General features: G+C 44.1%; 2 protein-coding genes and 1 pseudogene across 3 annotated transcripts; 1 reads left to right on the top strand and 2 right to left on the bottom strand.

Annotated features, from left to right (window-relative positions):
* LOC118385909 (cilia- and flagella-associated protein 57-like) overlaps positions 1 to 13,059 on the bottom strand; it is a 44,474-nt pseudogene extending 31,415 nt beyond the window's left edge.
* Positions 13,060 to 13,799: 740 nt separating this feature from the next.
* Positions 13,800 to 19,159, top strand: LOC118393851 (probable rRNA-processing protein EBP2). 2 transcript variants are annotated; one of them, XM_035786995.2, is made up of 9 exons: positions 13,800 to 13,979; positions 14,236 to 14,319; positions 14,454 to 14,629; positions 14,753 to 14,876; positions 16,673 to 16,762; positions 16,869 to 16,944; positions 17,070 to 17,199; positions 17,333 to 17,528; positions 17,679 to 19,159. In XM_035786995.2, the coding sequence occupies exons 1-9, from the start codon at positions 13,827 to 13,829 to the stop codon at positions 17,724 to 17,726; spliced, it is 1,077 nt and encodes a 358-aa protein (XP_035642888.1). In that variant the 5' UTR covers positions 13,800 to 13,826; the 3' UTR covers positions 17,727 to 19,159. The 2 variants fall into 2 exon arrangements, with proteins under 2 accessions (XP_035642888.1, XP_035642882.1); XM_035786989.2 differs by having other exon boundaries at positions 13,848 to 14,102.
* LOC118393861 (protein FAM183A-like) lies at positions 18,853 to 20,791 on the bottom strand. The gene is made up of 4 exons (XM_035787008.2): positions 20,533 to 20,791; positions 20,370 to 20,432; positions 20,029 to 20,132; positions 18,853 to 19,427 (listed from the first exon to the last, which is right to left on the bottom strand). Exons 1-4 carry the CDS (start codon positions 20,669 to 20,671, stop codon positions 19,314 to 19,316), a joined length of 420 nt encoding a protein of 139 aa, XP_035642901.1. The 5' UTR covers positions 20,672 to 20,791; the 3' UTR covers positions 18,853 to 19,313.
* Between the last annotated feature and the right edge of the window lie 4,189 nt (positions 20,792 to 24,980).

The raw sequence follows: 24,980 nt of genomic DNA, 5'->3' as shown, positions 1-24,980 counted from the left end.
GATCTACTTCATGTATAATTAATGAACTTACACCTCATTAATGAACTAGAAACGAGTGCGAATTTGGTTTTGGCTACAAAATACATAGGAATTTAGAATTCCTCTATCAGATCTTCATTTGAGGGAAAACTTAACTGCAACGAAGGACATTTTTTATTTGACGTTTAAAACGGTTCTGAATTTAGTAATTTCCACTTTGAAATTTCAGACTTGATTTTCCCCTATGAAAAATGTATCAACCCCTACAAAAATGTACATTTATTATATCCACTTAATAACTCACATTTTCTGTTAATTATTTTCCTGCTATAACAAACTGGCTCAAATGAAGATCCTACATCTCTGTACCTTCTCCTCCAGGTCTGACTTGGTGATGAGGATCTCCTCAGCGTAGGTGATGTCCTTGTCTCTCTTCAGGCCGCGGCCGTCCTTGTCTATGATCTTCCAGATGAGCAGGCAGCAGTCCTCAGACACCGTCAGCAGATACTGGTCATCAAATGTGATCACCATCTGAACACAGAAAGGACACAGTTTACGCACCTCTGTTCAGGATACATCCACTCAAATCAATGGCCTTTGCACTGATTTGTGTGTGGTCCATTACACTGCAATGGATCAAACTTTGCTGCGTTGTATTGCGTTGCAATGCATAGTATGTTCCTGTTTTGTGGAGGCATTGCATTGTCGTACTTTGGTGACAGGTGAAGAGTGGGCCTGATACTCGATCCAGTCCTTCTGGATAGACAGGGGGTACTTGATGGCCCTGATGGTCCAGATTAAGGTCCCGGTGAAGAGCGTGCGTCCGGACCGGGACATGGTGACGGTGGTGTATGCCACGTCTTCAGCAGGCACCTCACGCATGATCTGACAAAGAGAGCGAATTGATGTGAATATAAAGGCTACTATCAAGGGATGGCAAGAAACAATTACAGCAGAGGTAAAGTGTTGTTGTCATTCATGCATAACATTAAAGCTAATGTGCCAGCCTCATCCAGGGACTCATTTATTGAAGTGGATATTAAAGATCTTAATTTGATCACTCTTTTCTTACTGAGAATTGTCCAGTGATTTTTCCAGAAAATGCAGATAGCCTTTGTGATTTACATAAATGTACTGAAAATCCAAACTAACACACTAACACACTAAAACTAACATATTAACAGTATTCCACTTTTCATGTAGCCTCATGTTGACCAGCCTAACCACCGACCAAGCAACATTATGGACTAAACGTTCAAATCCTGTTGCTGCGGGATTATTTTGCTGAGACGATACTCGTCAAATGAAGATCCTACATCTGTGTGTCAGTGAAAGTTTTGTTTAAATGTGTGATTGTTAGAGTTTCTTTCAAAGCTCCAGCATCTGACAATAACTCAAGGGGCCTTTATCATCTCTCCTGACTGGTTTCACAGACTGTCAGAGAGATGACCGTCACTCAGGATGAGGAGAACTAACAGCAGAGTGTGAATTTAATGGGCTCTCTTCTCTGCTCTGGTCATTATGACAGAGATGGGAAACTCTATTTACACTGAACAAATATATAAATTTAACACGTAAAGTGTTGGTCCCATGTTTCATGAGCTGAAATAAAACATCCCAGAAATGTTCCAGATGTACAAAAAGCTTATTTCTCTCAAATTTTGTTCACAAATTTGTTTACATCCCTGTTAGTGAGCATTTCTCCTTTGCCAAGATAATACATCCACCTAACAGGTGTGGCATATTAAGAAGCTGATGAAACAGCATGATCATTACAGTGGTGCACCTTCTGCTGGGGACAATAAAAGGCCACTCTAAAATGTGCAGTTTTGTCACACAACACAATGCCACAGACGTCTCAAGTTTTGAAGGAGCATTCAATTGACTGCAGTAATGTCCACCAGAGCTGTTGCCAGATAATTGAATGTTCATTTATCTACCCTAAGCCTCCTCCAACATGGTGTTACAAAATTTGGCAGTACGTCCAACCGGCCTCACAACCATAGACCACGTGTAACCACGCCAGCCCAGGACCTCCACGTCTGGCGGGATCGTCTGAGATCAGCCACCTAGACAGCTGATGAAACTGTGGGTTTGCACAACCGAAGAATTTCTGCACAAACTGTCAGAAACCTTCTCAGGGAAGCTTATCTGCATGCTCCTCATGACGTCCTCCTCACCAGGGTCTTGACCTGACTACAATTTGACATTGTAACAGACTTCAGTGAGCAAATGCTCACCTACTATGGCCACTGGCACGCTGGAAAAGTGTGCTCTTCACGGATTAATCCAGTTTTCAACTATACCGGGCAGATGGGCGAGCGGTTTGCTGATGTTAACATTGTGAACAGAGAGCCCCATGGTGGTGGTGGGGTTATGGTATGGGTAGGCATAAGCTACAGACAACGGACACAATTGCATTTTATCTATGGCAATTTGAATGCACAGAGATATCGTGACGAGATCCTGAGGCCCATTGTCGTGCCATTCATCCGCCACCATCACCCGTGCATGATAATGCACGGCCTCATGTTGCAAGAATCTGCACACAATTCCTGGAAGCCGAAAATGTCCCAGTTCTTCCATGGCCTGCATACTCACTAGACATGTCACCCATTGAACATGTTTGGGATGCTCTTGATCGACGTGTACGACAGCGCGTTCCAGTTCCCGTCAATATCCAGCAACTTCGCACAGCCATTGAGGAGAAGTGGGACAACATTCTACATATCACTATCAACAGCCTGATCAATCAACAGCCTGATCAACTCTATGCGAAGGAGATGTGACGACCATTTGCCTCATGCAGCGCTGACTGGTTTTCTGATCCACGCACCTACCTTATTTTTAAAGGTATCTATCACCAACAGATGCAGTATCTGTATTCCCAGTCATGTGAAATCCATAGATTAGGGCCTAATGAATTTATTGTAATTGACTGATTTCCTTACATGACCTGCAACTCAGTAAAATCTTTGAAATTGTTCCATTCTTATTTTTGTTCAGTGTACTTTCCCTTTCAGAACTTCATATAACACAGCTGGAAACTGACTCCAGCAAAAAAATATGAAATGAAGATTTTTTTAAATAAAATATTCCCTCAAAACCATCAGCACCACTTTCAAGGAAAACGTATGCATAGTGAGAATAAGGAAAGCTGGCTAATAAGATCTAACTGCTCCCCTCAATTATTAAACCTATATTATCGTTATCAGGAAGAAAGTCCTCATAGAAGTTTATACCAAGATTTAACTGACTATATTTCAAAACTAATACACAGTTGTCAGAGCATGTAACATTTCAAACAAATGTTAATATTTTTCTTCTTTTTGTACATCAGCAATTGACCAAAAAGACCAAGCAGAAACAGAAGAACATTGGCCAGAAACATCTTTCTAAAAGGAAGAAACATTTCATATGCTACTGTTTTCAGGTCTCACTTGACAGTCCTGGATCTCTTTCAGGGTACAGTCGATCCCCACGGCGAAGATAGTCTTGGCGTCGGGGGAGACGGTGACACCGGTGTAGCTGCAGGACTTGAGGACGCCTTCTGACTCCCGCTTGCCGGTCAGGGTGTTCCACTCGTACACAGCCCCCTCCATCCCGCACGAAACCAGCCTGCTGTCGTCACCACTCCAGACTATGGAGTGCACCTGAAGATGGAGACACATAACATAGGACTCGAACATACAACCCCCGCAGTCACCTCTGTTATCTCTGCCACCTTGAGTTTTTCGAGATTTTCGAGGTAAATTAACAACAGAATGAACAAGGAAAAAGCTATAACTATGGCCAAAGGTTTTCCTGGCCAGCTCACATGGCCTAGAACTGTTGGCCTGAGGCGAGGCTTACTGGAAGTGTTGGCAGTCAATATGAATAGCCTGACTCGGATGATAAATCATGCAGTAAAACCATCAGCGCCCCTCACCTTCCCATTGTGTCCCTTGAGGTTGAGGACGTTCTCGAAGGTGGTGCTGGAGTAGATATGAATGACATTTCCATTCACTGCAGCAAACAGGTTTCCTCCGTGACTGAAGGCACACTGAAAGGCAAAGCATACAGTACACTGTGAGAGCAGGAATAGCTAGAAATGAATGTCTGAGTGCCAGTGATGATCAGCTATCTACAATGAGCTACTGTTGGCATTGAGAAGTCTTAATTCTGACCTCTCTACAGCATCAAACATTGAACTCCTTGAAGGTCCTGACGTCGTCTATGAGCAGGTTCATGAGCTTCAGCTTGTCAGAGAATCCCACCAGGACAAACAGGCCAGAGGGGTGCAGGGCAATGCTGAACGCCTCCTCCTGGAACTCCTTATACAGCTCCAGGGTGCTGATGGGAAGGGAGAGAGAGATGGACCTGATAAAAGGCTAAGGGGGAAGGGAGAGAGAGATGGACCTGATAAAAGGCTAAGGGGGAAGGGAGAGAGAGATGGACCTGATAAAAGGCTAAAGGGGAAGGGAGAGAGAGATGGACCTGATAAAAGGCTAAAGGGGAAGGGAGAGAGAGATGGACCTGATAAAAGGTTAAAGGGGAAGGGAGAGAGAGATGGACCTGATAAAAGGTTAAAGGGGAAGGGAGAGATAGATGGACCTGATAAAAGGCTAAAGGGGAAGGGAGAGATAGATGGACCTGATAAAAGGCTAAAGGGGAAGGGAGAGAGAGATGGACCTGATAAAAGGTTAAAGGGGAAGGGAGAGATAGATGGACCTGATAAAAGGCTAAAGGGGAAGGGACCTGATAAAGGCTAAACTAAGGGAAGAGAGATGGACCTGACAAAAGGCTAAAGGGGAAGGAGAGAGAGATGGACCTGATAAAAGGTTAAAGGGGAAGGAGAGGCAGATGGACCTGATAAAAGGTTAAAGGGGAAGGAGAGATAGATGGACCTGACAAAAGGCTAAAGGGGAAGGGAGAGAGATGGACCTGACAAAAGGCTAAAGGGGAAGGGAGAGAGAGATGGACCTGATAAAAGGTTAAATGGGGGAAGGGAAGGGAGAGAGATGGACCTGATAAAAGGCTAAATGGGAAGGGAGAGAGAGATGGACCTGATAAAAGGTTAAAGGGGAAGGGAGAGAGAGATGGACCTGATAAAAGGCTAAAGGGGAAGATGGAGAGGCAGATGGACCTGATAAAAGGTTAAAGGGGAAGGGAGAGAGAGATGGACCTGATAAAAGGCTAAAGGGGAAGGGAGAGAGATGGACCTGATAAAAGGCTAAATGGGAAGGGAGAGAGATGGACCTGATAAAAGGCTAAAGGGGGAAGGAGAGAGAGATGGACCTGATAAAGGGGAAAAAGGCTAAAGGGGAAGGGAGAGAGAGATGGACCTGATAAAAGGTTAAGGGGAAGGGAGAGAGATGGACCTGATAAAAGGCTAAAGGGGAAGGGAGAGAGATGGACCTGATAAAAGGTTAAAGGGGAAGGGAGAGAGATGGACCTGATAAAAGGCTAAAGGGAAGGGGGAAGGAGAGGCAGATGGACCTGATAAAAGGTTAAAGGGAAGGGAGAGAGATGGACCTGATAAAAGGCTAAAGGGGAAAAGGGAAGGGAGAGAGATGGACCTGATAAAAGGCTAAATGGGAAGGGAGAGAGATGGACCTGATAAAAGGCTAAATGGGAAGGCTAAAGGGAGAGAGATGGACCTGATAAAAGGCTAAGGGGGAAGGGAGAGAGAGATGGACCTGATAAAAGGCTAAAGGGGAAGGGAGAGAGAGATGGACCTGATAAAAGGCTAAAGGGGGAGGGAGAGAGAGATGGACCTGATAAAAGGCTAAAGGGGAAGGGAGAGAGAGATGGACCTGATAAAAGGCTAAAGGGGAAGGGAGAGAGAGATGGACCTGATAAAAGGCTAAAGGGGAAGGGAGAGAGAGATGGACCTGATAAAAGGCTAAAGGGGAAGGGAGAGAGAGATGGACCTGATAAAAGGCTAAAGGGGAAGGGAGAGAGAGATGGACCTGATAAAAGGCTAAAGGGGAAGGGAGAGAGAGATGGACCTGATAAAAGGCTAAAGGGGAAGGGAGAGAGAGATGGACCTGATAAAAGGCTAAGGGGAAGGGAGAGACCTGAGATGGACCTGATAAAAGGCTAAAGGGGAAGGGAGAGATAGATGGACCTGATAAAAGGCTAAAGGGGAAGGAGAGAGAGATGGACCTGATAAAAGGCTAAAGGGGAAGGGAGAGGCAGATGGACCTGATAAAAGGCTAAGGGGAAGGGAGAGATAGATGGACCTGATAAAAGGCTAAAGGGGAAGGAGAGAGAGATGGACCTGATAAAAGGCTAAAGGGGAAGGGAGAGATAGATGGACCTGATAAAAGGCTAAAGGGGAAGGAGGGGAGAGAGATGGACCTGATAAAAGGCTAAAGGGGAAGGGAGAGAGAGATGGACCTGATAAAAGGTTAAAGGGGAAGGGAGAGGCAGATGGACCTGATAAAAGGTTAAAGGGGAAGGGAGAGAGAGATGGACCTGATAAAAGGCTAAAGGGGAAGGAGAGAGAGATGGACCTGATAAAAGGCTAAAGGGGAAGGGAGAGAGATGGACCTGATAAAAGGCTAAAGGGGAAGGGAGAGGCAGATGGACCTGATAAAAGGCTAAAGGGGAAGGGAAGGAGATGGACCTGATAGATGGACCTGATAAAAGGCTAAAGGGGAAGGGAGAGGAGATGGACCTGATAAAAGGCTAAAGGGGAAGATGGAGAGGCAGATGGACCTGATAAAAGGCTAAAGGGGAAGGGGGAGAGAGATGGACCTGATAAAAGGCTAAAAAGGGGAAGATGGAGAGGCAGATGGACCTGATAAATAAAAGGCTAAAGGGGAAGGGAGAGAGATAGATGGACCTGATAAAAGGCTAAATGGACCTGGGTTAAAGGGGAAGGAGAGAGAGATGGACCTGATAAAAGGCTAAAGGGGAAGGGAGAGGCAGATGGACCTGATAAAGATGGCTAAAAGGGGAAGGGGAGAGAGATGGACCTGATAAAAGGCTAAAGGGAAGGGAAGGGAGAGGCAGATGGACCTGATAAAATGGCTAAATGGACCTGGGAAGGGAGAGATAGATGGACCTGATAAAAGGCTAAAGGGGAAGGGGAGAGAGATGGACCTGATAAAAGGCTAAAGGGGAAGGGAGAGGAAGATGGACCTGATAAAAGGCTAAAGGGGAAGGGAGAGGTAGATGGACCTGATAAAAGGCTAAAGGGGAAGGGAGAGAGAGATGGACCTGATAAAAGGCTAAAGGGGAAGGGAGAGATAGATGGACCTGATAAAAGGCTAAAGGGGAAGGGAGAGAGAGATGGACCTGATAAAAGGCTAAAGGGGAAGGGAGAGATAGATGGACCTGATAAAAGGCTAAAGGGGAAGGGAGAGAGATGGACCTGATAAAAGGTTAAAGGGGAAGGGAGAGAGAGATGGACCTGATAAAAGGTTAAAGGGGAAGGGAGAGATAGATGGACCTGATAAAAGGCTAAAGGGGAAGGGAGAGATAGATGGACCTGATAAAAGGTTAAAGGGGAAGGGAGAGAGAGATGGACCTGATAAAAGGCTAAAGGGGAAGGAGAGAGAGATGGACCTGATAAAAGGCTAATGGACCTGGGAAGGGAGAGAGAGATGGACCTGATAAAAGGTTAAAGGGGAAGGGGAGAGAGATGGACCTGATAAAAGGCTAAAGGGGAAGGGAGAGAGAGATGGACCTGATAAAAGGCTAAAGGGGAAGGGAGAGAGAGATGGACCTGATAAAAGGCTAAAGGGGAAGGGAGAGAGAGATGGACCTGATAAAAGGCTAAAGGGGGGGAAGGAGGGAGAGATGGACCTGATAAAAGGCTAAAGGGGGAAGGGAGAGAGATGGACCTGATAAAAGGTTAAAGGGAAGGAGAGAGAGATGGACCTGATAAAGGTTAAAGGGGAAGGGAGAGAGAGATGGACCTGATAAAAGGCTAAAGGGGAAGGGAGAGAGAGATGGACCTGATAAAAGGCTAAAGGGGAAGGGAGAGAGAGATGGACCTGATAAAAGGTTAAAGGGGAAGGGAGAGAGAGATGGACCTGATAAAAGGTGATAAAGGTTAAAGGGGAAGGAGAGAGAGATGGACCTGATAAAAGGTTAAAGGGGAAGGGAGAGAGATGGACCTGATAAAAGGCTAAAGGGGAAGGGAGAGAGATGGACCTGATAAAAGGCTAAAGGGGAAGGGAGAGGCAGATGGACCTGATAAAAGGCTAAAGGGGGAAGGGAGAGATGGAGATGGACCTGATAAAAGGCTAAAGGGGAAGGGAGAGAGATGGACCTGACAAAAGGCTAAAGGGGAAGGAGAGAGAGATGGACCTGACAAAAGGCTAAAGGGGAAGGGAGAGAGAGATGGACCTGATAAAAGGTTAAAGGGGAAGGGAGAGAGAGATGGACCTGATAAAAGGCTAAAGGGGAAGGGAGCAGATGGAGAGAGATGGACCTGATAAAAGGCTAAAGGGGAAGGAGAGATAGATGGACCTGATAAAAGGCTAAAGGGGAAGGGAGAGATAGATGGACCTGATAAAAGGCTAAAGGGGAAGGGAGAGAGATGGACCTGATAAAATGGCTAAAGGGGAAGGGAAGAGGAGATGGACCTGATAAAAGGCTAAAGGGGAAGGGAGAGGCAGATGGACCTGATAAAAGGCTAAAGGGAAAAGGGGAAGGGAGAGAGATGGACCTGATAAAAGGCTAAAGGGAAGGGAGAGATAGATGGACCTGATAAAAGGCTAAAGGGGAAGGGAGAGAGCAGATGGACCTGATAAAAGGCTAAAGGGGAAGGAGAGGCAGATGGACCTGATAAAAGGCTAAAGGGGGAAGGGAGAGATAGATGGACCTGATAAAAGGCTAAAGGGGAAGGGAGAGATAGATGGACCTGATAAAAGGCTAAAGGGGAAGGGAGAGATAGATGGACCTGATAAAAGGCTAAAGGGGAAGGGAGAGAGAGATGGACCTGATAAAAGGTTAAAGGGGGAAGGGAGAGAGATGGACCTGATAAAAGGCTAAAGGGGAAGGGAGAGAGAGATGGACCTGATAAAAGGCTAAAGGGGAAGGGAGAGAGATGGACCTGATAAAAGGCTAAAGGGGAAGGGGGAATGGGGAGAAGAGCAGATGGACCTGATAAAAGGCTAAAGGGGAAGGGAGAGGAGATGGACCTGATAAAAGGCTAAAGGGGAAGGAGAGAGAGATGGACCTGATAAAAGGCTAAAGGGGAAGGGAGAGAGAGATGGACCTGATAAAAGGCTAAAGGGGAAGGGGAGAGGCAGATGGACCTGATAAAAGGCTAAAGGGAAGGGAGAGAGATAGATGGACCTGATAAAAGGGAAAGGGGAAGGGAGAGAGAGATGGACCTGATAAAAGGCTAAAGGGGAAGGAGAGAGAGATGGACCTGATAAAAGGCTAAATGAAGGGAGGGAGAGAGATGGACCTGATAAAAGGCTAAAGGGGAAGGGAGAGAGAGATGGACCTGATAAAAGGCTAAAGGGGAAGGGAGAGAGAGATGGACCTGATAAAAGGCTAAAGGGGAAGGGAGAGAGAGATGGACCTGATAAAAGGCTAAAGGGGAAGGGAGAGAGAGATGGACCTGATAAAAGGCTAAAGGGGAAGGGAGAGAGAGATGGACCTGATAAAAGGCTAAAGGGGAAGGGAGAGAGAGATGGACCTGATAAAAGGCTAAAGGGGAAGGGAGAGAGAGATGGACCTGATAAAAGGCTAAAGGGGAAGGGAGAGAGAGATGGACCTGATAAAAGGCTAAAGGGGAAGGCTAAGGGAGAGAGAGATGGACCTGATAAAAGGCTAAAGGGGAAGGGAGAGAGAGATGGACCTGATAAAAGGCTAAAGGGGAAGGGAGAGAGAGATGGACCTGATAAAAGGCTAAATGGGAAGGGAGAGAGATGGACCTGATAAAAGGTTAAAGGGGAAGGAGAGAGAGATGGACCTGATAAAAGGCTAAAGGGGAAGGGAGAGAGAGATGGACCTGATAAAAGGATTAAAGGGGAAGGGAGAGAGAGATGGACCTGATAAAAGGTTAAAGGGGAAGGGAGAGAGAGATGGACCTGATAAAAGGCTAAAGGGGAAGGGAGAGGAGATGGACCTGATAAAAGGCTAAAGGGGAAGGAGAGAGAGATGGACCTGATAAAAGGTGATAAAGGGGAAGGGAGAGAGAGATGGACCTGATAAAAAAAGGCTAAACCTGGGAAGGGAAGAGAGAGATGGACCTGATAAAAGGTTAAAGGGGAAGGAGAGAGAGATGGACCTGATAAAAGGCTAAAGGGGAAGGGAGAGAGAGATGGACCTGATAAAAGGTTAAAGGGGAAGGGAGAGAGAGATGGACCTGATAAAAGGCTAAATGGGAAGGAGAGAGAGATGGACCTGATAAAAGGCTAAATGGGAAGGGAAGAGAGAGATGGACCTGATAAAAGGTTAAAGGGGAAGGGAGAGAGAGATGGACCTGATAAAAGGCTAAAGGGGAAGGGGAGAGAGATGGACCTGATAAAAGGTTAAAGGGAAGGGAGAGAGAGATGGACCTGATAAAAGGCTAAATGGGAAGGGAGAGAGATGGACCTGATAAAAGGTTAAAGGGGAAGGGAGAGAGAGATGGACCTGATAAAAGGTTAAAGGGGAAGATGGGAGAGAGATGGACCTGATAAAAGGTTAAAGGGGAAGGGAGAGAGAGATGGACCTGATAAAAGGCTAAAGGGGAAGGGAGAGAGAGATGGACCTGATAAAAGGTTAAAGGGGAAGGGAGAGAGAGATGGACCTGATAAAAGGCTAAAGGGGAAGGGAGAGAGAGATGGACCTGATAAAAGGCTAAAGGGGAAGGGAGAGAGAGATGGACCTGATAAAAGGCTAAAGGGGAAGGGAGAGAGAGATGGACCTGATAAAAGGCTAAAGGGGAAGGGAGAGATAGATGGACCTGACAAAAGGCTAAATGGGAAGGGAGAGGGAGATGGACCTGAATAAGGGCTGACAGTCTAAAAAAAAAACATTAGAAGCCAGTCATGAAAGAAACGTCCTCAGATATAACTACCATTGAGAATAGAAAACAAGCTGAGATCTGAGACGATCCCCCAGATTTGACATCAAGTCCAAATTTTCTTAAAGGGATAGTGAGGACAGTGAAGCTGACCCCAGTCTGTACTGGTCACTACAGTCTCCTCTGATGGACTGATGACCAGAGAGACAATCTGCTGCTGCTCTGCCTGGCTGGGCTCGTGGCTGCACTGGTCTGGGGGATCTGGATGGGACCGTTTATTTCCTAAATGCTATGTCCATCAATTATTCCCATTTGTGTTTCTTCATCAGAAATGCTTGCTTATGGGTAACTTAATGTGTGTGTAAAGTATTACTGTTCTCAGAATTTTAATTCCAAGATTTTATGTGTATGATTTTTTGTTTGTTTTTGCTAAACACTATGTAGCCACTGTTTAGCTGGAATGGAATGTTCGTATCCTGTATAGTTAACTGTGATATGTGGTCGTCTCACCTAGCTATCTTAAGATGAATGCACTTACTGTAAGTCGCTCTGGATGAGAGCATCTGCTAAAATGCCAAATATAATATAAATGTATTAATAAAAAATGTGGTTATTTGTTACATTTGACTGTGTAAAACCTAACAGTACTACTTATTTCTCTGAGAGTGTGACGAATATGTAGCATTTAGCAAAAAACATGATTATTTGTCTCTCTGAAGTGAAACCCTACACCATTATAGATCTAAACAAATACACGTCTGTCATTGAACAACCCCATGCCATGATTAGATAGTGAAAAAACACAATCTCTTTCATCATTTCTTTAAACGATAAAAGCAAATTTACCAACATTTCTGAAAATGGATATATAGTGTTTTGGAATAAAACTCTTAAAATAAAAAACGCACACACACACACACACACAAATAATGAGCTTAGTTCTATACAACATATTCCTGGAAAGAGTGATAGAAACGAAGCGAGGTGAAAGCTTTCTTACCCTTTATCTCCCTGGTCTTCCTGTAGTTGTCCTTATCGTCGGTTCTCTCAAACAGACACACAGTCCCAGGACCGGCCGAGTAGGCAAAGCCTTTGGAGTACGCTGTGATGACTGTAACCCGAGGCAACTGAGGAAGGGACTCTTCATCATTTCCCTTTGCACTGTAAAAAGTATTTTTTTAAATTGAAAACTGTACAACATGGTCACTCTTACAATGTGTTGGTGACATCTGTTTGGAGTTCTTTCAACCCCAGCTTGTCTTTTTCTCCCTATGCCCACCTGTCTGGGTCCTGTGACATGGTGGTCTTGGTGGACACACACATATCCCATCGCAGGTCTCCAAACACCATCAGCCTGCCTGCCTCTGTCCCGGCTATCACCCTGTCCTCAGACACCCAGGTGTGGGACAACAAGTTATGGGTCTCCAGATTCTGGAAGGTGGACTGCTTCAGAGCCCTCTCTGCATAGCGGAACAGCTTGAAGACCCCATTCCCACTCACACAGATCTGGGTGTTGTCATATGGGTTCAAACTGACCTGGAAACATATAGTGTGAGACAGGGAAAATGTATGGCGTAAAAAGTACATCATTTTCTTTAGGAATGTACTGAAGTAAAAAATAAAAAATTGTCAAAAATATAAATAGTAAAGTGAAGTACAGATACCCCAAAAAAACACTTCAGTAGTACTTTAAAGTATGTTTACTGAAGTACTTTACACCACTGCTAACAAGAGAGCAGACCGACCTCACCTGGTTGACTGGGTTAGCGGCCACAGTGGTCTTCACCATGGCCATGATCTTCTGCTTCTCCCACATCCAATAGAAGAGGATGTAGTCCGGCGCCCCTGATTGGCCGATGAAGTACTTGGAGTCCGTGGAGAACGCCATTGAGACAAACTCATGGACAGGGATGTCCCCCTCCGCTCAGCACCTTCCTCTTCCGGCTCTACTCGTGCTGCAGGTCATACACGGCAATGGTGGCCCTCTCGCCACGCTCCGATACTGCCAGGTAGCGGCGGTTTGAGTTGATGGTCAGGGCGTACATCCCCTGACTCCTCTCCAAACCTGAGAAGCAAAATCAAGGATGAATCACAAAGAAAACATAACTAGAAGTTGGATGAATTGAACAGGTTGTTAACAGCTAATTCTGTTTTGAATACCAGGTTTATGTTTGGCGATGAAAAGATTTCAGAGAGTGCTGTAGTGTCAGAAACACTAAACAATCTATAAAACACCCTGACCCTATACATATTGTTTATAATCCTGAGAAGTGAGCGTGGCAAATACCTGGGATGAACCTCTGCCATTTCTGATCTATGTTGTAATAAACACAGTTGTTCCCAGATGGGAAGATGACAGTCTGCTCATCAAAGTAGCACAAGTTATAAACTAAAATCTGAAAAAGAAAAATAATTTAGGGTTTTTATCTTTATGTAGCAGGAAAAAGTCGAAAGGATACTAATTCAATTCTGTATGGCCATATTAATCATTTTCACCTTAATCTGAAATTGCCTCCTGTCCCTTGAAGCTTACATCTACAACGCCTGATCTTCAATACTTTTTATAGAGTTACTGGAACCGTAAAGCTCAACTTGGAAAATAAATGATCGTCTTATTTTACTAGGCTAGCTACTTATCTGTATTGAAAATACAAATTAATAAATAATTGAGATTGACATGCTATTTTTGCCGAAGCGTGGAAAATAATACGAATAGAATGTTATTGTTAGATTATATCACTATGGAGAAGCTTTCATACAATGCATAATTACATAATAAGTAACGAATATAACTAATTAAAGCATAAACCTATATCATTATAAACCGAAAATATGTCGGAAATTCACACGAAGGTTTATTGTCCTCTGTTCCTTTTTTCACGAGTTATACATGAGAGCTGTAGACAGCTGCAAAGGAAAACTTCGGATAGGAACATTTGATTACTTCGGTGCGGGTGTTTCACCGGAAGACATTTTCGGTGTACCCTTTACAGACGCCAATTCCTTCTCACGTGAACCGCTCCATGTGAGCACGGATTTTATGGTATTTGGTCCACAAAATCACTGTTTGTATCCAATCATTCTCGTTAACAATACCATGGATATTATTGAAGATGAGCAGTTAGGTGAGACGTCTGAGCAGGACAGCGAATTATCTGACGGAGAGGTAAACCGGGTATTTTATAGCGTGCTAGCGAACATTAGCCAATTTAGCTAGCTAGTTAACTAACAATGTATCCGTTAACATTGTGTATGTGCTTTACAAGGCGTGACTGTGGTGTGTGTTTCGTTTTCATTAGCTTCAAGATGCATTCGCAAAGGGATTGTTAAAGCCTGGGTTGAACTTTACAACACAAGAACCGAAGAAGATTGTCAACAATGTGGTGAGTGTTGACATGCGCACGTGTCTGCGACCAGAAAGCCACCATTGTCTCTCATTCATGCTTTATTCGACTCATAAGTCACAAATTATTAGCTGTTCTAATATGATCCGTATTTAATTCATGGTTGTGGACAGGAGGGTTTGAAACAATGCCTCGCTGACTTTCGTAAGAACACACTACCCTGGATAGAGAGGCTGGACATGGTCAATCTCCCCGCTGATGACATCGTTGCCAAGTCCGAGGGCAGACTCGACAACAAGGCCAGCGAAGACATCAACCCAGATGACGACTTCCAGAGAGAGATGTTCTTGTGAGTGTCTGTCTAATGTCCATACAGTCTTGTCAGTGGACAGATAATTTGTTGTAATGTCATGATGCTGTCCTAGTCATAGCAATTGTAAACCATATCCTCTCTTTCATTGATCTCTTCCAGTTACCGTCAAGCCCAAGAAGCTGTTCTGGAAGCGATGCCCCGGCTACTGAAGCTGAAGATAGCCACCAAGAGACCTGAGGACTACTTTGCAGAGATGGCCAAGTCAGACCAGCAAATGCAGAAGGTAGGATGTCCTGGTCTGGCCTTACTCCCAGAGAGATCTTGCCATCTGTCTTTATATGTATATGACTGAATTGCATCAGGTTTGGATTAATCTCTCTGACCCAAACTGTTGAAAAGTTTTGTCGAGCTATTCCTTTAGCCATTAATTCAAATCACATTTTATTTTTCACTTTTATTTGCTGAGTACAACAACCTTACACTGAAAGGCTTTTTTGTGTGTGTGTGTAAACCTTTTATTTAATTAGGCACGGCCTAGGAACTGACTTGTTCAAGGGCAGAACGACATATTTTTACCTTGTCAGCTCGGGGATTCAGTCTTACAACCTTTCGGTTCGTGCCCCAGGTAGCTGCTACCTGCTTACTTACAATGCAGTTCAAGAAATAGTTAAGAAAATATTTACTCAATTCGCTGAAGTAAAAAAATGTAAACTAAACCAACAAAATAACAATAACCACGCTATATACAGGAGGTACAGGTTAGTCGAGGTAATTTGTACATGTAGGTAAAGTGACCATAGATAATAAACAGCGAGTGTTAAAACAAAGGGGGTTTTCAATGTTTTTACAGGCTTTTGGTAGATAAATGCATGCAAACAAATAAACATTGATTTGCAAAAGGTATCGTGATGAAAATATCCTCTGTAAATCACATTGGCTATGTGTTGGAGGTTGGTTCAGACAGATTATGCAATTAGAAGACACCCTGTCTTGCACTTGTGCTCTCTAAGGACCTTCCAACATTGTATCGTGGTAGTGGTGTTGTAATACTGGTGGATTCTCAGAACAGATAGATTTTAAGGTTGTGGCTAGATGGAGTACAGCTGCAGTATTTTAGCTAAGCATAACCCTTTCCCTAACCTTAACCTAATTCTCCTAACCTACTACTTAGTCACTACTATTCCCGTAGTTGTACTTTGTAGCCACAACCGTAGAAGCAATCAGTCCATAGAAACCATCAGTATCACCACAATGTTGGCGGACACAACTGTATGCACACAGGGGAGAAGTGTTTTGGTATTTTATGACGTTTTGCTAGATTACTCTTCATAAAAGCTAACTTTTTTTTACCTAGTCCACCAAGGAGTATTCCACTGATCTAATGCCTGGTTGAGTAGTTAGCTTAAAAATGCTAAAAACTGCAATGCTTGCTTGATAGCTAACTAGCTACTTTACCAAGGATGGAGGCAAGACAAGTGGAAAAATAAATTGACTCCGCAGCAGAGGTTTTGGCAAGCTAAATGGATGGAGGGAGACATGCTTTGTGCAAGGCACCAACGTACACTTGGTAGGCTATCATTTCTTGTATTATAATTGCAGTAATTTCCATGATGGTCACAATGAATTGGCAGTGGGCACTCCTAACAAAGCATTAAGAATTTAACATAGTCCATATTGTGTGTGCATACGCACAGCAGTGTTGAAGAATATTGGACTGTTGGCTTTCATACTTCTCTAATTCTTAGAGCAGTTCAAGCAATTTGTCCAACTGTCAATGCATTCAAATTAATAAAGGGTGCGTACCGGAGACTCATTTGGTGGGAATTGTAAGGAGGTGCACATTCGGGCTGTTCGTCCCTCGCGGCTGTTTGTCTCAGAGCCGTGAAGCTAGGTATGTCACAATGGGGCGTTGGACTATCGACTCCTCGTGTCTGTGGACCGTGATTTACACTTTACCTGACACGTGGCTGGCATCCAACTGAGATTCTATTTGATATGCACATTTGTCCAGCAATTTCAAATCTGGTCTAAACACGGGTGTGGTCATGAATAATGCGATCCTTTTATCTTTTCCTACAGATCAGGAAGAAACTCATCACGAAGCAGATCATGATGGAGAAGTCGGAAAAGGCCAAGAAACTAAGAGAACAGAGGAAGTATGGCAAGAAGGTCAGTCTCCTTTCATCTTACATGACAGCAGTGGGGGTCTCACTGGAATTGTACTTTTTTATTATATCCTCTTGGTGAATGTGATCTTATGAAATTGGTGTTGTAGGTACAAGTAGAGGTTATTCAGAAGAGACAGAGGGAGAAGAAGGCCATGATGTCTTCAGTGAAGAGGTATCAAAAAGGTGGGTCCTCAGTTCTGCATGTTTTGTTTAAGTCACCCATCTTGTTTACACTATTTTGGTTGGTAAGTTGCTTTGGGTGACATCTGCTAAATGTGATTCATAACGGTAAACACCCTCTCTTGCAGGCATGACTGACAAACTGGACTTCCTGGAAGGAGATCAGAAGACTGCTAAAGGAGGCGCTCCAGCTAAAGGAGGTGCAGGGAAAGGGGCCGGTGGCCAAACACCTGATAAAAAGGCCATGAACAAGAAAGGGTAAGATGCTGCACAGACATGGGAATGTTGTTCACAATGCTTCTTCAACTACCTACCTATATTCATTGTATTCAGTGCTTTTATATCAAATCTATATGTACTTGGACTAAAACTGAAGTCTCTGACTTGACAGGCCCAATGCTAAGAGGAAGTATAAAGACCAGAGGTTTGGCTTTGGCGGGAAGAAAAGTGGAACCAAGTGGAACACCAAGGACAGCCACAACGATGTGTCAGGTTTCCGAGCCAAGGTGGCTCATGGGAAAGGAGGAAAGGGGGGGAAAGGAGGCAAAGCAGGACCAGGCGGAAGGGGCCCCGCCAAAGGAGGGGCTGTAAGTCACTGACAGGAAACCATGAATGGGTCATACAATATCACATTTTGAATTAAAATATTGTGTTTATAGTGTAGGTACATTTGGTTTGTTACTGAAAAAAAGTTAGTTAATTTGTCATTTTGATCCCTTTTTCTTCAATTCCTTCAGAAACGACCGGGCAAGAATTCACGCAAGAAGATGAAGGGTCGCTCCTAAAGAGGTGTGTGTGTGTTGTCTTCGGTCTTTGCCACACTGCATCCCAACTTCTGGAAGGAGGTAATATTAGGGAGAAGTCCTCTCTTTCTCTTCTTGATCACACACACCACCCTTCATGGAGCCCTTGGGGCAGTGGACTGATGTGGAGGCCTTTTGTGTGATGATTTCCCAAGATGTCCTTCCTAAAGTATCACCAAGACTACAAGATGTCCTTCCTAGAGTATCACCAAGACTACAAGATGTCCTTCCTAAAGTATCACCAAGACTACAAGATGTCCTTCCTAGAGTATCACCAAGACTACAAGATGTCCTTCCTAAAGTATCACCAGGACTACAAGATGTCCTTCCTAGAGTATCACCAAGACTACAAGATGTCCTTCCTAGAGTATCACCAAGACTACAAGCTTTAGAATGTCTCCATATGAAAACCAGACAGAGCTGTACTAAACATGCCAAATTCAATGTTTTTTTAAATGGTTTAAACCTCTAACATGAATATGGACATCAACGGTACAATGACATTTTATTATCGGCAGTAAAATAAATCCATGTATCTTTTAAAGGAGATCTTTATACTTTGTTGTAAGGTGTCTGTGTTTGTGAAACTTTGCTGAAAGTGAAAACAATGATGAAGCCACTTCCACAAATGTATGTCATCTAGTTTGAGTAAATACTTGATAGATTTTTGTAAAATGCACACTTTGCAAGTCTGCTTATTGACCCCCTGATTCACTACCTTTAGGGATGTGACATTTTCTAATATTGAGCAGCTGTCGTGTTTGGCCTTTTCCATGTATCAATATTATTAATGTGTAGTGGGCCAATGTATTACTTTCTATAGATCTGGGTAAATGTTTTTTCTGCAAACAGGTTGCCGGTATGACAATAGTTGGTACATTTTGGGCAAGAATAACCCCTTCTCTAGCCCGAGTGCCAGTCTGCTATTATACCAACTAATTTCATGCTGAGTTTTGCTTGACAATGACTGATGGAGATGGCAAGAGCACAAACAGGGACCAGGCTACACCTGCATCTGTTTAACTTGAATGAATGATTAGTATGCTGCTTCATGTTTCTCTGGTGTGGTGTTTGTTATAAACTGAGTGTTTCAAGCCTTGGATGCTGATTGACTGAAAGCCGTGGTATACGGTCTGATATACCACGAGTGTGACTATTTATTTTCACTCTTCTAATTATGTTGGTAACCAGTTTATAATAGCATTAAGGCACCTTGGGGGTTTGTGGTACATGGTCAATATACCATGGCTCCAGGTTGTATCCAGGCACTCTGCGTTGCACACAAGAACAGCCCTTAGCTGTGGTATATTGGCCATATACCACACCCCCTTGGGCCTTATTGCTTAATTACAGTAGGTCTGCCTGCAACCAGTTACATTGTATTTCCTTTGGACAGTAAAGTATTATTCTTCATAGCTGTGTTTCCACTCATTTTTTATCCAGTAAAGAGACCAATGACCCAGGTTATCGTAATGAAGTCTGGTAGGCTGTAGATCTAACCCAGGTTATCATAATGAAGGCTGGTAGGCTGTAGATCTAACCCAGGTTATCATAATGAAGGCTGTAGATCTAACCCAGGTTCTGTGTCTGTTCTTTGAGACGCCATGCTGCATCCATGTACTTGGTGATCTCAGAGTTCTGCCGTGACCAGTTCAGTCTTCTATCGCTGCGATCTGAAACCATCTCAGGGCAGAAAAGCTATTTTAGAGGGCGGTGACAACAGGCTTAGGACACTCAGACAGGGGACATGACAACAAATACCTGGAAGTAAATCAAATTTATTTGTCACATACACATGGTTAGCAGATGTTAATGCGAGTGTAGCGAAATGCTTGTGCTTCTAGTTCCGACAATGCAGTAATAACCAACAAGTAATCTAACTAACAATTCCTAAACTACTGTCTTATACACAGTGTAAGGGGATAAAGAATATGTACATAAGGATATATGAATGAGTGATGGTACAGAGCAGCATACAGTAGATGGTATCGAGTACAGTATATACATATGAGATGAGTATGTAGACAAAGTGGCATAGTTAAAGTGGCTAGTGATACATGTATTACATAAGGATGCAGTCGATGATATAGAGTACAGTATATACGTATGCATATGAGATTAATAATGTAGGGTAAGTAACATTATATAAGGTAGCATTGTTTAAAGTGGCTAGTGATATATTTACATCATTCGTTAATTCCCAAGTAAAGGGGACACAGCTTGTCAAACCATTTTGAAAAGTAGCTATTTTCCTGCTCATCACTCACAAAGAGGGGTTTCTTACCAGAGGTCTGGATATCCAGCCTATCTCCTGGCTCTCAGTTTGGGGGTGAGTGTATTTCTTGGTTGGCTCCAAACAAGCCCTGTGGATGGCCCTTAGGAAAGCAGCTGGGGGATAAAACAATCAGACAGGGTTTCCCAAACGGTCCTGGGTGCACGTTTTGGGTTTTGCCCCCGCACCACACAGCTGTTTCAAATAATGGAGTTGGTTATTTTAATCAGCTGTATGGTCCTTGGGTAACGATCAAAACGTGAACACGGAGGGCCCCATGACAGTTTGAGAAACCCTGATCTAACAGACTGGCCAACATCTCATTACATTGAAGAGCTATTAGGCATACTTACGGTCCTCCTGCACTTTGTCGTGTGTCTTGTTGCCAGCCATAGGTTTGTCAGTCAAAATGTGAACTGAGAAGTGAAAGAAGATGAGAAAAAGTGGTTGTTCATCATGTAATTCCTCCTCGTTCACATTAGTCCACATCTTTCTACTGAGGTGGGATGTGCTTACGTCTTTTGTACGGGTTGATGCTAAATAGCGTGTACACTTTTTGGCTCCTATTCTCTTTCTTTATGGTCTCGATGTGAATTGCGTTCTGATTAACAATATCCGCAGGATCCTTTTCTTTTGACTGCTTAGCCGAAGCCATCCTTTTTGTATAAATTCAGATACAATACAGAAAAAAGACGAGAGACGATACGTAGTGTGCAACTTTATAGCAAACCAGCCCACGACACGAAATTCAAAGTGTATCATTTGCAAAAATGATTTTGTTCTCTCGTTGCCTAGCAACCATAAACACACGAGGGCGCACGAGGCCACACGAGGGCGCACAGTACTCATTATTTATCAGTCAGCCAATGGATGAAATTAAATTGCCTTTATATCTGTGCAGAGCGACAGCTCTTGCTCTATTAGCGGAGAGTGCATTATTTCTGTCTTGTGGGGGAAAAAATAGTAAATTACGTAATTTCTCAAAATGTTGTCCTCCAATTGCAACTTCTGTCTAAGCCCACACATATTGTTTCAAGAAAATTATATATTTTTAATAACCTCAAACACCAAGTCAGGCGGACCTCATTTCAAAATAGGCCATCATCACTGTCAATCGTGAATGATAGGTCTTCACGTTTTACCGGTGAAATGTGCCTTTGAACGGGTGGAGTCCTTACCAGCGCACCAGTTTGTGTCAAGAACTGCAACGCTGCTGTTTTTTTAAACGCTCAACAGTTTCCCGTGTGTATCAAGAATGATATCCAGCCAACTTAACACAACTGTGGGAAGCATTGGGGTCGACATCGGCCAGCATCCCAGTGGAACGCTTTCGACAGCTTGTTGCAACTCAATATTTGGAAGGTGTTCTTAATATTTTGTACACTCGGTGTATATGCTGCCGAGAGGCGCGACCGGTTGTTGAGTTGTGGCCGCATGAGAAAAGAAATGCGACTATTCAGCTTCAGCTAACCATCCTAAAAATTGACTAGAAACGATGTGTTTTTGGTGTAACAGTAACGTTATAGGCCTACTATGATATGCTATTATATTCGGTTCTGTTATGTAAAATACCAATTCTTCATTATGTGATCTTGCGGGACATTGATTCAGCTTCAGAAATAATTTTCCAGAAATATTTCTACCAGCTACTTTTATTCTCAAAATATAAAATGTGAGGCGCTCCCTTGCATTCTAGCAGAACAACACCATTGTTTGTTGGCCTCCATTAAACCAATTTACTTCACCGTTGGCAATTGAAAAACATCAAAGAACATGTTTTCAGATCAATTTAAACCAAGTATGCTTGTTTGATATCTAGCTAGAGGTACTATATCAAACACTATTGTGCTTTAAATTTTTACATGATCCGCTCAATTCATTAGACCTAGGGGGGTTTAATGGTTGAGCAAGGCTCTGTTCAGTAGGCCTAGGGGGGTGTCATGGTTGAGCAAGGCTCCGTTCAGTAGACCTATGTGGGTTTAATGGTTGAGCAAGTCTCTGTTCAGTAGACCTATGGGGGTTTAATGGTTGAGCAAGGCTCCGTTCAGTATACCTATGCGGGTTTAATGGTTGAGCAAGGCTCCGTTCAGTAGGCCTAGGGGGGGTTTAATGGTTGAGCAAGGCTCCGTTCAGTAGACCTATGTGGGGTTTAATGGTTGAGCAAGGCTCCGTTCAGTAGGCCTATGTGGGTTTAATGGTTGAGCAAGGCTCCGTTCAGTAGACCTATGGGGGGTTTAATGGTTGAGCAAGGCTCCGTTCAGTAGGCCTATGTGGGGTTTAATGGTTGAGCAAGGCTCCGTTCAGTAGGCCTATGTGGGGTTTAATGGTTGAGCAAGGCTCCGTTCAGTAGGCCTAGGGGGGGTTTAATGGTTGAGCAAGGCTCCGTTCAGTAGGCCTATGTGGGTTTAATGGTTGAGCAAGGCTCCGTTCAGTAAACCTATGTGGGTTTAATGGTTGAGCAAGTCTCTGTTCAGTAGACCTATGGGGGTTTAATGGTTGAGCAAGGCTCCGTTCAGTATACCTATGTGGGTTTAATGGTTGAGCAAGGCTCCGTTCAGTAGGCCTAGGGGGGGTTTAATGGTTGAGCAAGGCTCCGTTCAGTAGGCCTATGTGGGTTTAATGGTTGAGCAAGGCTCCGTTCAGTAGGCCTAGGGGGGGTTTAATGGTTGAGCAAGGCTCCGTTCAGTAGGCCTATGTGGGTTTAATGGTTGAGCAAGGCTCCGTTCAGTAGGCCTATGTGGGTTTAATGGTTGAGCAAGTCTCTGTTCAGTAGGCCTATGTGGGTTTAATGGTTGATCAAGGCTCCGTTCAGTAGACCTATGTGGGTTTAATGGTTGAACAAGTCTCTGTTCAGTATACCTATGTGGGTTTAATGGTTGAGCAAGTCTCTGTTCAGTAGGCCTATGTGGTTTTAATGGTTGAGCAAGGCTCCGTTCAGTAGGCCTATGTGGGTTTAATGGTTGAGCAAGGCTCCGTTCAGTAGGCCTATGTGGGTTTAATGGTTGAGCAAGTCTCTGTTCAGTAGACCTATGTGGGTTTAATGGTTGAGCCTGGCTGTATGAGAATTCATAGAATATGGTGACAAGTTCATGGGCGGCAGGTAGCTTAGAGGTTAGAGCGTTGGGCTAGTAACCGAAAGGTCGCTGGTTTGAATACCCGAGCTGACAGGTGTCCTTGAGCAAGGTACTTAACCCTAATTTTCCAGGGTGGCAGGTAGCCTAGTGGTTAGAGCGTTGGGCCAGCAACCGTAAAGGTTGCTAGATTGAATCCCTGAGCATTCTTGCATCTTGTCCTGACAAAATAGCCCGTTTACATTGGGAACGTTATTTTTCCCAAAATGAAAATGCTGCCCGCCCCTAGTTACAAGAAGTTTTTAGCCATTTTGCCACAACGTTGGAAGTGTGCTTGGGGTCATTGTCCATTTGGAAGACCCATTTGCGACCAAGCTTTAACTTCTTGACTGATGTCTTCAGATTTTGCTTCAATATATCCACATAATTTTCCTGCCTCATGATGCAATCCATTTTGTGAAGTGCACCAGTCCCTCCTGCAGCAAAGCACCACCACAACGTGATGCTGCCACCCCCGTACTTCACAGTTGGGATGGTGGTCTTCGGCTTGCAAGCCTCCCCCTTTTTCCTCCAAACATAACGATGGTCATTATGGCCAAACAGTTCTATTTTTCTATCAGACCAGAGGACATTTCTCCAAAAAGTACGATCTTTGTCTCCATGTGCAGTTGCAAACTGTAGTCTGGCTTTTTTATGGCGTTTTTGGAGCAGTGGCTTCTTCCTTGCTGAGCGGCCTTTCAGGTTATGTCGATATAGGACTCGTTTTACTGTGGATATAGCTACTTTTGTACCTGTTTCCTCCAGCATATTCACATGGTCATTTGCTGTTTTTCTGGGATTGATTTGCACTTTTCGCACCAAAGTACGTTCATCTCCAGGAGACAAAACGCGTCTCCTTCCTGAGGGGTATGACGGCTGCGTGGTCCCATGGTGTTTATACTTGCGCACTATTGTTTGTAGAGATGAACGTGGTACCTTCAGGTTGTTTGGAAATTGCTCCCAAGGATGAACCAGATTTGTGGAGGTCTACAATTTTTTTTCTGTGGTCTTAGCAGATTTCTTTTGATTTTCCCATTATGTCAAGCAAAGAGGCACTGAGTTTGAAGGTAGGCCTTGAAATACTTTCACAGGTACACCTCCAATTGACTCAAATGATGTCAATTAGCCTATCTTTTGCACACCAGTATTTCTACTTGCACATCATCATCTGCACATCTATCACTCCAGTGTTAATTTGCTAAATTGTAATGACTTTGCTACTATTGCCTATTTATTGCCTTACCTCCTCACGCCATTTGCACACGCACACACTGGGTGCGTCACTTGAGTGTGTTGAGTCCCTGACGTGATCTTCCTCTCTGGGTTGGCGCCCCACCCTGCGTTGTGCCGTGGCGGAGATCTTTGTGGGCTTGTTGGTGGTTGAAGATATCCCTCTAGTGCTGTAGGGGCTGTGCTTTGGCAAAGTGGGTGTGTATATATCCTGCCTGTTTGGCCCTGTCCGGGGGTATCATCGGATGGGGCAACAGTGTCTCCTGACCCCTCCTGTCTCAGCCTCCAGTATTTATGCTGCAGTAGTTTATATGTCAGGGGACTAGGGTCAGTCTGTTATATCTGGAGTACTTCTCCTGTCTTATCCGGTGTCCTGTGTGAATTTAAGTATGCTCTCTCTAATTCTCTCTTTCTCTCTTTCTTTCTCTCTCTCGGAGGACCTGAGCCCTAGGACCATGCCCCAGAACTATCTGGCATGATGACTCCTTGCTGTCCCCAGTCCACCTGGCCGTGCTGCTGCTCCAGTTTCAACTGTTCTGCCTGCGGCTATGGAACCCTGACCTGTTCACCAGACGTGCTACCTGTCCTAGACCTGCTGTTTTCAACTCTCTAGAGTAGAGGTCG

Source organism: Oncorhynchus keta, chromosome 1 (assembly GCF_023373465.1).
Source record: "Oncorhynchus keta strain PuntledgeMale-10-30-2019 chromosome 1, Oket_V2, whole genome shotgun sequence".
NCBI classification, from domain to species: domain Eukaryota; kingdom Metazoa; phylum Chordata; class Actinopteri; order Salmoniformes; family Salmonidae; genus Oncorhynchus; species Oncorhynchus keta.
This window is presented reverse-complemented; position numbering and strand designations above follow the sequence as displayed.